Genomic DNA, 15,006 nt, shown 5'->3' with positions numbered 1-15,006 from the left:
TTTTAGTGCTCAAGTCCCTGGAGTGGGAGTTGAACCCACTACCTTCTGACTCAGAGGCGAGTGTGCCAGAGTTGACTCATGGATTTAGAAACACCACCATTTAAAAAGTGATGCCGACCAAAGTTTTTATCAATTGACAATCAATAAAATCAAATTTTTTAATCCAACAATCATGGAGCATGGAGAAGGTCAGTTTTATGCATCATATGCTCGTCGGGTCTGAATAGGGTCTGGGTGTCAGAGGGAGCATCAAGGCACAAGAATGATCTAGAAAAGAGAGAAATGAAAAATAGGATGGAAAGAGAGTAAAGCAACAAAAAGAAACAAGAAAGAAGGTAGAAAAAGCCACAGTGAGAAAATGAAAGGAAAGAAGCAGTAATAAAAAAAGAATTGTCAGAGATAGGAAAGAAAAAACAGCAAACCAAAGAGAACAGGCAAAAATATTCTTAAACTTTATTGGGATTTTATTCTTCTCATGGTAAAGGAAATCATGCAAGAGCATGTTTATTAAAAGAGGAATTTCACCCCCATAATGTGTGGTTTCACAAAACTTTTATTTATCTTTACATTCTTTTGATCACTCAACTATGTTTGTCTTTAGGATTCCTGTGGCATATGAAGCACTGCAAATTTCCTCAATGAGTTAATCAAGTTAATGCAAGTTAAGTGCACAAAACTATTTCTTTCAAATGCAGTTGGAGATTTGACACTCATTCTTTAATCAATCTGCTACCAGAAAAGAGATGGGGGGAAACTTTGTGTTGTACACATATGGAAATTGCTAGCTTTATTAGGAGACATTTGACTGTAGATGGCAATCTGCCAGTGGGTATAGATGAACTGATTCAATTTTCACCAGAATTGGCATTGCTCCAATTGCAGTGATATTTTGTTATAATAGAAAATCTTGTTTTAGTTAGAGAAGAAGCTACTGCAAATCCATGAATACTCTAATTCAACACTCTTGATCCTTGGAAGCTTTCAATGCCATTACACACACAAAGAAAATGATTTCTTCGTGGGCTTACTTTCAGATTAACTTCAAAGGCACACAGAGACAGGTGTAATTATGTGTCAGTAACAGTTCATGAGTGTGGAGGATGTGTAGAGTTTAGATCAAGCGAAGGATAAGTAATGAAATGAAGGAAGTGGAGAGCAGCCTTGGAGCAAGTTGGAGATATGATTTGGCTACAGTGAATTGTGTTGCAGAATATTAAGCATAAGATAGAGAAAATAAAACAGAAGGAAAAAGGGCAGTAAACTGCAAGAAGCCACTAAAAAGTAAGGGATAACAGATATCTAGCAAAAGGTAAGAGACATCCTGAAACCATAGGAAACACAAGAGAGGTCAAAAGACACAGAGACCACAGACCAACACAAGAGACAAATATTTGAGAGAGCAGACTGAGATCAACCAAGTAAAAAAGCTGGAGTTTTTTTTCTTGGATTTACCAAATCTGCTTCAAAAGCCTTCAATGTAAGGTTTCAATGCAAATGTTCAAAAATCCCTTTGAATTAAAATCTCTTTCGCATTATGAATGGATTAAGTTCAATTATACTGTACTTATTTTTGATCAGCTTATACAAAACTGAGGTAAAACTTTGTTTTCTTCCTGTTCCTCAGACTTCCAACATGAACACTTCAACAGTCAGCAACCAACTGGCAATCAAGCCATTTACTTGATGCTGTGGGCAAGTTCCAAAGCAGTTTCACTTCCTGTGGTGAGATACCTTCCACTAGGCACTGCTCCACAGCAAAATGGCTGGGATTGGGAATACAGCAATACATGTGAACTCGCATCTTACCACTCCATGGCATTGTGAGTTGGGATAATACACTTAATAAAGCAATTCAGTTATACAAGCTCGGTATGCTTTAAAAAAAGGCAAACAAGATGATTATTTCTTTATCCAATCTGCTGAAAGTGATTTTTCACAAGATAAACTTTTTAGTTGGCTAGCATATTGTTGAAGATAATATCAGCTTTGCCAGTTGAAGTAGAAACTCTATTTGTTCAGACTAATCAAGATGAAATTAACAGAAAAGTGGCCCATAGATGGGTGGCTACTGGAAATTGTAGGGTTTCTGCATGGGGCAAGATAAATAGAGATCACATATTGATGGGTAACCTTTAACAGACAGGTTAAAGCCTTTTCCTTGAGACTCCAAGACAAATCAATTCTATTTGTTGTATAACTTTTGACTGGAAGCCAGGATAGCCTGAATTACATGAGAAAGTAATGTCTAGGGAATCAACCAGCCCCATTCAATAGTCAGGCTCAGAATTTAAAAAAAATTAATACATAATTACATTAAATAAAGGATACTACAGAGATATGAAGGCAGAGTTGGCTAAAGTGGACTGGGAAAATAGAATAAAGTATGGGACGGTTGATGAGCAGTGGCAGACATTTAAGGAGATATTTCATAACTCACAACAAAAGTATATCCCAATGAGAAGGAAAGACTGTAAGAGAAGGGATAACCATCCATGGCTAACTAAGGAAATAAGGGATGGTATCAAATTCAAAACAAGGGTATATAATGTGGCCAAGACTAGTAGGAGGCCAGAGGATAGGGAAACGTTTAAAAGCTAGCAAAGAACAACTAAAAAATGATAGAGGGAAGATAGATTATGAAAGCAAACTAGCACGAAATATAAAAACAGATAGTAAGAGTTTCTACAGGTACATGAAAAGGAAAAGAGTGGCTAAATTAAATATTGGTCCCTTGGGAGGATGAGACTTGGGAATTAATAATGGAGACCAGGGAAATGGCAGTGAAGTTGAACAAATATTTTGTATCGGTCTTCACGGTAGAAGACACTAAAAACATCCCAATAGTGGATAATCAAGGGGCTATAGGGAGGGAGGAACTTAATACTATCACTAATGAAGTAGTACTCGGTAAAATAATGGGACTAAAGGCGGACAAGTCCCCTGGATGTGATAGCTTACATCCAAAAGAAGTGGCTGCAGAGTTAGTGGATGCATTGGTTGTAATCTACCAAAATTCCCTGAATTCTGGGGCGGTCCCAGCAGATTGGAAAATTGCAAATGTAACGCCTCTATTTTAAAAAGGAGCAGACAAAAAGCAGGAAACTATAGACCAGTTAGCCTAACATCGGTCGTTGGGAAAATGCTGGTATCCATTATTAAGGAAGCAGTAGTGGGACATTTGGAAAACATAATTTAATCAAGCGGAGTCGGTATGGTTTTATGAAAGGGAAATCATGTTTGACAAATTTGCTGGAGTTCTTTGATAATGTAATGAGCAGGGTGGATAAGGGGGAACCAATGGATGTCGTGCATTTGGATTTCCAGAAGGCCTTTGATAACATGCCACATAAAAGGTTACTGCACAAGATAAAAGTTCACGGGGTTGGGGATAACATATTAGCATGGATAGAGGATTGGCTAACTAACAGAAAACAGGGAGTTAGGATAAATGGTTAAATTTCCGGTTGGCAAACAGTGACTAGTGAGGTGCCGCAGGAATCGGTGCTGGGTCCTCAACTATTTACAATCTATAATAATGACTTGGATGAAGGGACCGAGTGTAATGTAGCCAAATTTTCTGATGATACAAAGATGGGTGGGAAAGCAAATTGTGAGGAGGACACAAAAAATCTGCAAAGGGGTAGAGACAGGCTAAGTGAATGGGCAAACAATTTGGCAGATGGAGTATAATCGTGGAAAATGTGAGGTTATCCACTTTGGCAGAAAAAATAGAAAAGCAAATTATAATGTAAATGGAGAAAAATTGCAAAGTGTTGCAGTAGAGGGACCTGGGGGTCCTTGTGCAAGAAGCACAAAAAGTTAATATGCAGGTATAGGGCGAGAGTTTCCCTAACCTGTTTTTTTGGCGCCCTCACCTGAGGTGCGCCGCTTTTATCCGCCTCCAAGTGCGCCGAAAAAAAGAAGTTCGTAGTCTGGCCGCTGCCCAGCCTCTCCTCGGTCGTGGCGCAGCGTGGCCCAATGGATTGGGGGCGGAACCAGGTCCCGGCGCTGAAAACAGTGCTGGGACCTCTGCACATGCGCGCTAGAGTCTGCGCACATGTGCAGTAGCTCCTGGCAGGCCGTTTTTGCAAACGCGCGCTGCAGGCTGTGTGGGAGGGGCCCGAAACACACTGTCCCTAGCACTGGCCGAATGGGCTCCCTCATCAGCGGCCCACTGCGTTCCCTAAGGTAGGACTTCTAATTTTTATTTGTTATTTACTGATTGATTTTGGTGCTTTAGATGCAGGGTTCCTTCTATTTTATTATTTGTTATTTATTGATTGCTTATTACTTTGGTCTTGGTGCTTTAGGTGCAGAGTTCCTTCTATTTTATTCGTTAATTAATTGCTTATTACTTTTTGTGCTTTGTTTGGTGCTTGGTGGTGCTTTAAATGTAGTTACTTGTGCCGATTCCTTAATTCTATGTAAGGTTTTTCTATGCGGACAGAAGTGGCAATATACGCTGGCCTAAATTAGTTTGGAGCAACTATTTGCTGGCCAAGCTCCTAAAACACAGGTAAGTGGCTGGGAACGCCCCCTTTTGAAAAAAAACTTAACTAAAAAAAAAACCTAACTCACTTAGACTGGCGCAAATTAAATGGCCAGAATTGCAACTAAAAGGATAGACCAGAAAAATCAAGTTGCTCCAAAAAAAAGGAGCAACTCCTGGGGAAACTTGGGCCCAATAGCAAGTAATCAGGAAGGCAAATGGAATGTTGGCCTTTATTGCAAGGGGGATAGGGTATAAAAGCAGAGAAGTCCTGCTACAACTGTACAGGGTATTGGTGAGGCCACACCTAGAGTACTGCGTACAGTTTTGGTCTCCGTATTTAAGGAAGGATATGTTCAGAGAAGATTCACTAGGTTGATTCCGGAGATGAAGTGGTTGACTTATGAAGTTAGGTTGAGTAAGTTGAGCCTATACTCATTGGAGTTCAGAAGAATGAGAGGTGATCTTATCAAAACATAAGATAATGAGGGGGCTCGATAAGGTGGATGTAGAGAGGATATTTCCACTCATAGGAGAAACTAAAACTAGGGGGCATAGTCTCAGAATAAGAGGCCGCCCATTTAAAACTGAGAAGAGGAGGAATTTCTTCTCTCAGAGGGTTGTAAATCTATGGAATTCTCTGCCCCAGAGAGCTGTGGAAGCTGGGTCATTGAATATATTTAAGACGGAGATAGACAGATTTTTGAGCAATAAGGGAATAAAGGGTTACGGGGAGTGGGCAGGGAAGTGGAGCTGAGTCCATGATCAGATTAGCCATGATCTTATTAAATGGCAGAGCAGGCTCGAGGGGCCAGGTGGCCTACTCCTGCTCCTATTTCTTATGTTCTTATGTACACAGAAAATAACCAAGTTTGTTTTATTTTTTCTAAAAAGAGGGATGGAGGCTCGAACGTCTGTGGAAGGATGGTGGCCCGAATGTGAGACTGGAGAGAGAAGGTAGGGCCCAAACCTGTGGTCGGAGCTGATCGGAGGCTCACTGGTCGCCGTCGGAGATCGGGTGTAGCAGCTGGGAACGTCCAGTGAGGAGCGAAAGACTTGGTAGCAGGAAGGTCAATCTGGAAGGTAAGTCCAGTGCTCATAGGTGAAGGTTAGGAGGCATGTTTGGGGGATGGGCAGTGGGCGTAGGTAGCTGCCCTTGCAGCACGTGTTTTCGGGTAAGGGATATATTTTAGGGGTAGGAAATGCACCCACTATTAGGGCCGGGGGGGGGGGTTAAACAGTGGGGGGTGGGGCAAGGGAGGTTGGGAGAGAGAAGAGTGAAGGATGGCAGCAGATGGCCAGGGGGAAATTTGTTCAGGGAGAGCACCCTAGAGAGTTGACATCCCGTCCGCCATCTTGGACACCTAATAAACCCTAAGACCTTGTTCTGCTAAGCCCATGTGGTAGCTAGTGTGTAACGGCCGCCCCACGTTAATACAACTCATGGACAGGCATCTTCCACCTGGAAATGAAATTGAAATGAAATTCTAGACCTGGAACATCAGGACTCTCATGGACAACCCCAACCGCCATCATTGCTCAGGAACTCAGCTGATTCGACGTCAACATTGCCACCCTAATGAGACCTGGCGGGCAGGGGAAGGCCAGCTCAAAGAACAAGGTGGTGGTTACACCTTCTTCTGGAAACCAGAAGAAGAAAGCCGTCTCCATGGAGTTGGCTTCGCCATCAAAAATGAGCTGGTCGGCCGCCTCAGAGACTCCCCCTGTGGGATAAACAAACATCTCATGACTCTCCAGCTCACCCTAGCCTGGAACCAGTGTGCCAAGTTATCAGCTCCAACACTTGATGCAACAGATGAGACCAAGGAGGAATTCTACTCCAGCCTCGAACAATCTCTGTCCCGAGTCCCTACAGATGACAAACTGATCCTCCTCGGCGGCTTCAACGCCAGAGTCAGTAAGGGCACAGACCTCCGGGGAGGCGTGATCGGCAGAGAGGAGATAGGGAAAGCCAACTCCAATGGTACCCTGCTCCTGACAAAATGCCGAGAACATGACCTTGTCATCACCAACACCTTGTTCCAACAAGGCTTCGTGGCAACAGCCTCGCTCCAAGCACTCGCACCTGCTCGACTACGTCATCATCCGAGCGAGGGACCGCAAGTACATGCACATCACCTGTACCATGACAGGAGCCGACGACTGCTGGACGGACCGCCTAATCCACTCTGTCATTATCAATATAGCTCCAAAGCAGCAACGGCAACAGAAACAATGCCGCAGAAAAATCAATGCCGGGGCACTCAAAGACCCAGTTAACAAAGCCCTATAGAGCCAGTGCCTCACTGCCAAACTTCGATGACCCCGAGACGCAGAGTGCCCACAGCGCCTGGTCTGCCTTCAAGGCCACTATGGCCAGCGCCTGCGAAGAGACGCTCGGTCACTCAACCAGGAAACACCAAGACTGGTTTGACAAGAATGACCAGGAGCTAATAAGCCGCAAACGCAAGGCATTTCTGAACTTAAAGCAGCAACCCAATTTGGGAGCAGCAAAGCAGCTTTACAGGCGGCTGAAGACCGAGATCCAACAAAAAAAATGCAACCTAAAGAATAGATGGTGGGTGGAGAAAGCACAGGAGATCCAACAGCTGGCTGACTGCCATGACGTGCGAAGATTCTTCACCGCAGTTAAGTCCACGTATGGCCCAAGCACCCATGGTCCCACCCCTCTGCTGGCCAAGAACAGGGAGGCACTCATTAAGGACACTGAGGCAGTCAGGACCCGCTGGAAGGAGCACTTCGAAGATCTCCTTAACCGAGACTCTGCCTTCAACATGAGTGTCCTCAACTTCATCCAGCAGCATGCTACCCGCCACCATCTCAACAAAACCCCAGCCGTACACGAGGTAGAAAAGGCCATCAATCAGCTCAAGAACAACAAGGCATCAGGAGCAGATGGAATCCCCGCTGAGGCACTAAAATATGGCGGAGAAGCAATATTGGCACGAATGCATTACCTCATCTCTCGTATTTGAAAGGAGGCGAGCATGCCGGGAGATCTGAGATATGCCGTAATCATGACCATCTTCAGAAAAGGGGACAAGTCCGACTGCGGCAACTACAGAGGAATCTCCCTGCTGTCGGCCACTGGGAAAGTCATCGCAAGAATCTTCCTCAACCGTCTTCTCCCTGTGGCTGAAGAGCTCTTCCCAGAGTCACAATGCGGATTCCGTCCACTAAAGGGTACAACGGATATGATCTTCACCGCGCGACAACTACAAGAGAAATTCAGGGAACAGCATCACTCTTGTACATGGCCTGCTTTGTCAACCGTCCTCCTCCATTTCGGCTGCCCCCAAAAGTTTGTCACCATACTCCGCCTGCTCCACGACAACATGCAAGTCATGATCCAACCAGCAGATCCACCACAGACCCAATCCACTTCCGGACCAGGGTCAAGCAGGGCTGCGTCATTGCGCCAACACACTTCTCGATCTTCCTTGCTGCAATGCTCCATCTCACTCTCAACATGCTCCCCGCTGGAGTGGAACTAAACTATAGAACCAATGGGAACCAGTTAAACCTTCGTCGCCTCCAGGCCAGATCCAAGACAGTCCCATCCTCTGTCATCGAACTACAGTACGCGGATAATGCTTGCATCTGCACACAGTCAGAGATCGAACTCCAAGCCATCGTCAACACCGAGGCACACGAAAGCATGGGCCTTACACTAAACATCCGTAAGACATAGGTCCTCCACCAACCTGACCCTGCCACATAGCACTGCCCCCCGGTCATCAAAATCTACGGCGCGGCCTTGGACAACGTGGACCATTTTTCATACCTTGGGAGCCTACTATCAGCAAGGGCAGATATCGATGACGAGGTCCAACACCGCCTCCAGTGTGGCAGCGCAGCCTTCGGTCGCCCGAGGAAGAGAATGTTTGAAGAGCAGGATCTCAAATCTAGCACCAAACTTATGGTCTACAGGGCTGTAGTGATTCCCACCCTCTTATATGGCTCAGAGACATGGACCATATACAGTAGACACCTCAAAGCGCTGGAGAAGTACCACCAGCGCTGCCTCTGCAACATCCTGCAAATTCACTGGGAGGATAGACGCACCATCAGTGTTCTTGATCAGGCCAACATCCCCAGCATCAAAGCACTGACCACACTCGACCAACTTCATAGGGTGGGCCATATCGTCCGCATGCCCGACACGAAACTCCCAAAGCAAGCGCTCTACTCAAAACTCCTACACGGCAAGCGAGCCCCAGGTGGGCAGAGGAAACGTCTCAAGGACACCCTCAAAGCCTCCTTGATAATGTGCATCATCCCCACTGGCACCTGGGAATCCCTGGTCCAAGACTGCCCTAAGTGGAGGAAGAGCACCTGGGAGGGCGTTGAGCACCTCGAGTCTCGTCGCCGAGAGCATGCAGAAATCAAGCGCAGACAGTGGAAGGAGCATGCGGCAAACCAGACTTCCCACCCACCCCTTCCTTCAACCATTGTTTGTCCCACCTGTGACAGAGACTGTAATTCCTGTATTGGACTGTACAGTCACCTGAGAACTCACTTTTAGAGTGGAAGCAGGACTGCCTATGATGATGATGATGACTCAAAATGTGGTGCTGTAAATTTCACACTAACCTTTCTTTCTTCTGTCGATTATCACTTTTCAGCTGTTCCATACATTGGTTCATTGAACAAAGCTCTCCTTGCAGTATTTTTTCACGTGCAACACTTTCACGGTAAAATTCCATCTCTGCTTCCATTGCTTTTACTTTTTCTTCCATTAATTTAAATTCACGATGTATCAGATAACTAACTCCACAATATTTACAAACGGTTTCATCCTGGGGCATCTAAAAACAAGCAAAGAACAGTGGACACAGAAACTACAATTAATCAGAAAATGTATCATAACTAAATTATGTAGCATACAAGTGGTGATGTTTATCTGCAGTGAGTTTGTTGAGGGGTTTCCCACATCAGGGTATATTACTGCATTATCAGATATAACTTCTACATATTACTTTTCCAAACGAAATATTGATGCATCTGTTAATAAACAAGCTGCTGTAATGTCGACATTATAATTAGACACTTTACTACAATTTATATTGGGCTGGAATTTGCTGCAAAAATAATATTGGCGATGCACATCATGGGCTAGAAATTTGGTTGGAGGGTTCTTGAGGCGCTAATGTCAGACGGCCACTAAATTTAGTGGCGGAAAATTTTTAGCGACGGGAACAGCTGGAGTGGAGCGCTAAGGGAAGCGTTCCTCACTTCTCTTAGGGCGCTAGGCAACTGAATATCCCGTGCCAAAGAGCCGGCTTTGTAGCGACCTAAGAGAGGTCTCCCTGCAACAACAAAAAATCAGAACTAAAACACTAAAAACATTCCCTATATATTACTCACTCCAAATAAAGTTAAATTGCAAAAAAAATATATATATTAATCACATTTATCTCATGCATTCATTCCTTCCCTTAGCAAGCTGGGACTGCTCTGCATGCCAGCTTTCTCTGGCGGGGTCACTACGGGACGCTACGAGAGCAGCGCAAACCAAATTTTGCTTCCGTGTCGATACTGGAGGAGTTGTACACTGGCGCTATGCTCCCGGGCAATACTCTTTAGTGCCGCCGGTAGCGACACACTGAATCTGCCGAGCGGCACTAATGCCTGCATTCGCGGCTGCAAAACCTTTAGCGCCCCTGTAGCGCTCATGAGGGGCGATATCCAACCGAATTTCTCCCCCCATAAGTTACACTGTTGTGCTCCCCAATGCCCTGGGGCAAATCTACACCACAATTGGTTGGAAAATTAATGCGAATACGCTACATTGAGCATAGCAGTGGATTGGGAGTGGCAGGGCCAATGGATAGTTAAGCATCCATTTTTCTTGTTGATTTTTTCAGGAATTTCAACCTATTTCATTTGTCTATTTATTTATATCTGACAGCAAATTATTGAACGATATAAATAGGAATAATTTTTCAATTATCTAAGCTAGCAAAACACCCTGGCAAAATGTGAGATGTATATTTACAGCGAATATTTAGAGTGAAATTATAGTTTCCTTTCAGTTTTATAATTAGTAACTGAATTAAAGGTTGAAGCTTAGGCAGCAGAATTCTCTCTTTCTTCTCTCTCTTTCTTGTGCTAAAATCAGTCTGATACCACTTAGTCCTAGCTTGATGCTTTGATTCATGTATGTTGTGAAACTTGGACAAGGACATTCGTTTCCATTCCTATAATGTATAGTCCTATTAATGGGCTCAATTTTCCCCGAGCCCATTTTCTGGCATATTGCCTGAGTTGCACCGCTTAATTAGTTAAATAGAAGCTCCAGAAAAAAATCTCCAAAGTTTCCCTGATGTTTAGCCTCTAGTCTGCAGTCGCGCAGCATGGCCAGTCGCCTCACGGGGTGGAGCCAGTGGTCTGCGCTGGAAAAGGGAGCCGGGCCTTCTGCGCATGCGCGGGGGGGAAAAGTGATGTTCTTGACGTTGCTGAAATGGCCGCGCATGCACAGTAGAGCTCCAAGTCTGGGAGACTTCCTTCAGCTTCATATAGTGAGTAACCTTGATAGCAATTGCTGAATCTGGCCTCTTCGATAACACCCTCAACAAAAAGAGCAAACCTGCAGGCCACCTGATTAAGGGCGAGAGGACGGTGAGCAGAACAACTCTGCTCACCACTGGAAAAGTCAAAGTGCCGGCTATTCCCCCTGATTAGCATCAATAGTTCACAGTGACTGAATAAACCAAATTTGCCTTTATTTCACGGCATTCGAGGTCTTCCTTTTTCTAGGGATCACAATACATGAATTCCTTTCCCATTTTTCCCAGGAAAACGGAGAGCCAGTGACAGAGCAAATAACTCAGGGCAATAAATTACTTGCTCTGATGAGGAGGGGGTCATGAGACCTGATCTCTCCAGCCACCAGTGGCCCAAATCACAGGAGAGGAAAGTGGTGCAATTAGATTTGCTGTCATTAGACAAGATTAGTTCCATTCATCACCGAGACATGTAAGTAGCAGGCAAAGAACACGAGAGTTAATTCCTCTGCAAAATCTGGACGTGTCCCTTGACAACCTTGCACTCGTGCTCTCTTGCCTCGCTGCTTTGGGGCATCTGGCACGGTGGGACGCCAGTAGTCCTCTTCATATGGCCGGCCGGTTCTCTCTCTCCCCCCGCCTCCCAGAGCCTCTCCGGTGCCTTCCCGCCACTCTGTGGTCCCCGATTTCATGCTGGCCAGCTTGCTCCCTTCACCCTGAGCCTCTCCAGTGCCTTCCCGCCGCTCTGTGGCCCCCGATTTCGTGCCGGTTCAGGTCCGCTCCGCTTCCCTTCCCACCCCTAACCCAGGCTAAATGGCCTCCGATGTACTTACCTGCGCCGAGTTGTTTAACTCTCCACAAGGGTTTTCTCGAGAGGCCACATATGCTGGCCTAAGTAGAAATGGAGTAACTACTAGCTGGCTAAAGTTGGCTAAATGGCCAGAATTGGCGTAGGTAGCTGGTAATGCCCCTTTTTGAGGAAACAAAAACTTACCTAAAAACAAAACGTAACTAGCTGGCGCAAATTGATTGGGGAAACTGGGGATTTTTAAGTTAGGCCAGAAAAAGCAGCCTACTCCAAAAAAAAGGGCGCAAATACTGGGGAAAATCAACCCATAGAGAGGAATTAAAAAGGATGATGAAATAGCAAGAGACAGTTATATTGGAAAGCCCTCCACTGCCATTCAGCAACAGTTTCAATTTATGTGCCACTGAAATCAATAATAGGGGCAATGATGGTGCAGTGCTCACCACTGCTTCCTTCATCAGCCAGGCCATTACGATCCAATTGAAGGGCTTGTTCCTTGCCCCGTTATGTTGCAGCACTTTCCTCCGGGCTTGATAAAAATGCCAAGCACAGGTAAACGTCAAGGGTTTGTAGCTTCATCAAGGAGTTCTCACTGGAATCCTGTGCTATGTCTGGAGCTTCTTGTTCCCCCTCTACAGGTGACATGTTATTCTTCTCTACATTTTAAAACTCACATATTCAGCCTGCAGGACTTGTCCACCAGCGAAACAGTGATGGTGTGCCAGTTTCTGTCCACTACTCAATCGGGGCATAGCAGCCCCGACCTGCGAGGAAACATCTGCGGCAGGTCAGGCCTTAAAAGGAGCGGCAAGTGGCCCTGGAACCACCGGGGCGGCATACCAGTCCAGGGAGCAGCGCGAGCTGGTGCAGGAGAGCAACGGCAGTGAAGAAGACGACTGAATTGGACGTCACCATAATCCAGGTCAATGATTAGAGCATGGGCAGGTGCAGCAGGAGCAGCGAGGTTGGGGCGAAGGAGTGGTGAGAGATTGCAGAGTGTGTGATTGGGGCCCAGGAGAGGCGTGGGCCCAGGGGCAGCACGGGCTAGCCCACACTGCGATATGTGTGCGCACTAGGTCCGTGCAGCAGAGCTGGTCTCCAGTCGTCTTGGATAATCCTTGCCACTGGACCAAGACCTAGCTCTGTCAAGCCCGTGTGGTGGCTGGTGTGCAACGGCCACCACATGTTAAAAAAATCCACGCACAGGCATCTTCCACCCTTCAACAAGCAGTTCGTGACCTGGAATATTAGGTCCTTCATTGAAACACCTGTGAAATTGAACTCATCCCTTTTTGGCATGGAAGCAAGTCATCCTCAATTCGAGGGACAGCCTAAGAAGAAGAGAAGTGGCAGTGCCGATCGCAGTGGTAGTACTTCAGCAGGCTTACAATTGTCATTGATCTTAAATGGGCGCGGTGTTATGAAAATTACCTTTTCAACTTTTTTTTTTGAGCAGCAAAGGGTGGAGCGGCGCAAAAGTTCCAGGGAATTATGGTATGGCATAAATAGCGGTGAGAGTCACATACACCATAATTTCCTCTGATGTTTGCACCATATAACATAGATCCGCCATTAAAATGGCACAGGTCTCCAGAAAATTCTGGGCCAATGTTTTTTCTAGTGCATTTTCAGACCTTCAAAGAACCCACTTTGAGGCTGTAACATAGTTGTAAACATGGACATGAGCATACCTTTTGGTGTACAATGAAAATAGATTTACATTAAAGGGTCCACTACATGAGATTGCATTGCTTAATAACTTGAACCTATTCTCTGCGATGGTGGTATGATTCGCTGGCCTTGAAGTTTAAGGCCTAGAAATTGGATATAGCCACAAAGCAGGCAGTGTTAAGGTGTAACAATGTTAAGCTGTTCCACCTCAAAATGATATAAGTAGCACACAAAATTCATGCTCATTGCTCATGAACATGATTATAGTCTTGATTTCAGCACTAAAACTGCTACTCATTTGCTTAACGTTCAATAGGTGGACCAATATCAGGGCCTGTCTAATTCACAGTCATGTGTGGCACAGGCTTTATTCAATACTAATGCATTGATGCTACAGCAGCTCATTGTCAAGACGGATCCAACTGCAGCTGCCAGAAGAAGAAGAAGGAACTGCAAAGCCAAGGCAGAGCATCCTCAAAGGGCAAGAGCCCAGATATTTTCTGACGTTGCTCTGGAGGCACTGGTTGTGGCCGTGGAGAGGAGGTGGGCTGTCCTCTTACCATAGACTGTAAGAAAGCCCTTGCCACTACCTCCCAAAGGATGTGGCAGGATATAGCCGCCCATGTGACGGTCAGCACTGTGGTCCCAAGGTCGGCCATCCAATGCCGAAAGAAGTTTAATGACCTCACACGAGTGATCAAGGTGAGTGAAGGCTTCAGGAAATACCATATCCCACCATCTGGACTACAATGCACCCACACCCCCAGCACTCACTTACCAACAATCTCGATCTATCACCATTCAGACCGCACAATCATCAGAGCTTCACTTCATCCTCACTACCCTACTGCTGCTGCAACACTCACACTCACATCTCACACCTTCCACACAATGTCAGCTACTCAACCATAACAAGCATATCATCCAAACACATTGGCACACTTCTCTTTCTCTTGCAGGTCAAGGTGGCACACAACTACCGTGAGCAGCAGCAGACAGACCAGAGCCAGTAGGGGTAGTGTAGGCTGGCATCCAGGACCTCAGCCAGCTGGAGGAGAGTGTTTTGGGGATAATTGGGCAGCAGATCGTAGAGGCCATATCAATGGGCAAGTTTCAACCCCTTGGAGACAAAAATGGTATGGTCATTTCTAATCCTTCTTCTCACATCCCACTTTCCTATCATCCCACAATCGCTTCTCACTTTCAAGCTACTGATACTGTATGCATGCATATCTTGTTTGCCACCCTTCCCCTCATCATAACCCGCCTCTTATGTCTTTCTGCTTTCAGATAATGATCAACAAACACCGGAGCAGCCTGCACCCGAGGCAACGCATAAGAGCGAGGAGAGAGAAGAGGAAGAAGAAGAAATTGTGTCACTGTATCTGTCACTCACAGACACCAGCTCAGAAACTGGCACTACATGTACTTTAAAGTCGAGAGGCTAGTGTAGTAGGGGGATCTGCACAAGGTGAAGCACGGGTACGATTGGACTGTAACGAGGCCTGGGG

At 45.6% G+C, this 15,006-nt stretch overlaps 1 protein-coding gene across 10 annotated transcripts in view; it reads right to left on the bottom strand.

The window, feature by feature from the left end:
- The window catches only part of lekr1 (Leucine-, glutamate- and lysine-rich protein 1), a 424,197-nt gene that overhangs the window by 287,190 nt on the left and 122,001 nt on the right, over positions 1 to 15,006 (bottom strand). For all 10 annotated transcript variants that reach the window (XM_070883546.1, XM_070883550.1, XM_070883544.1 and 7 more), the window contains one exon: positions 9,104 to 9,318. In XM_070883546.1, coding sequence (XP_070739647.1) covers positions 9,104 to 9,318 — 215 coding nt within the window. The remainder of the gene's footprint in view (positions 1 to 9,103; positions 9,319 to 15,006) is intronic.

This window comes from Pristiophorus japonicus, chromosome 6 (genome assembly GCF_044704955.1).
Source record: "Pristiophorus japonicus isolate sPriJap1 chromosome 6, sPriJap1.hap1, whole genome shotgun sequence".
Taxonomy (NCBI): Eukaryota; Metazoa; Chordata; class Chondrichthyes; family Pristiophoridae; genus Pristiophorus; species Pristiophorus japonicus.
This window is presented reverse-complemented; position numbering and strand designations above follow the sequence as displayed.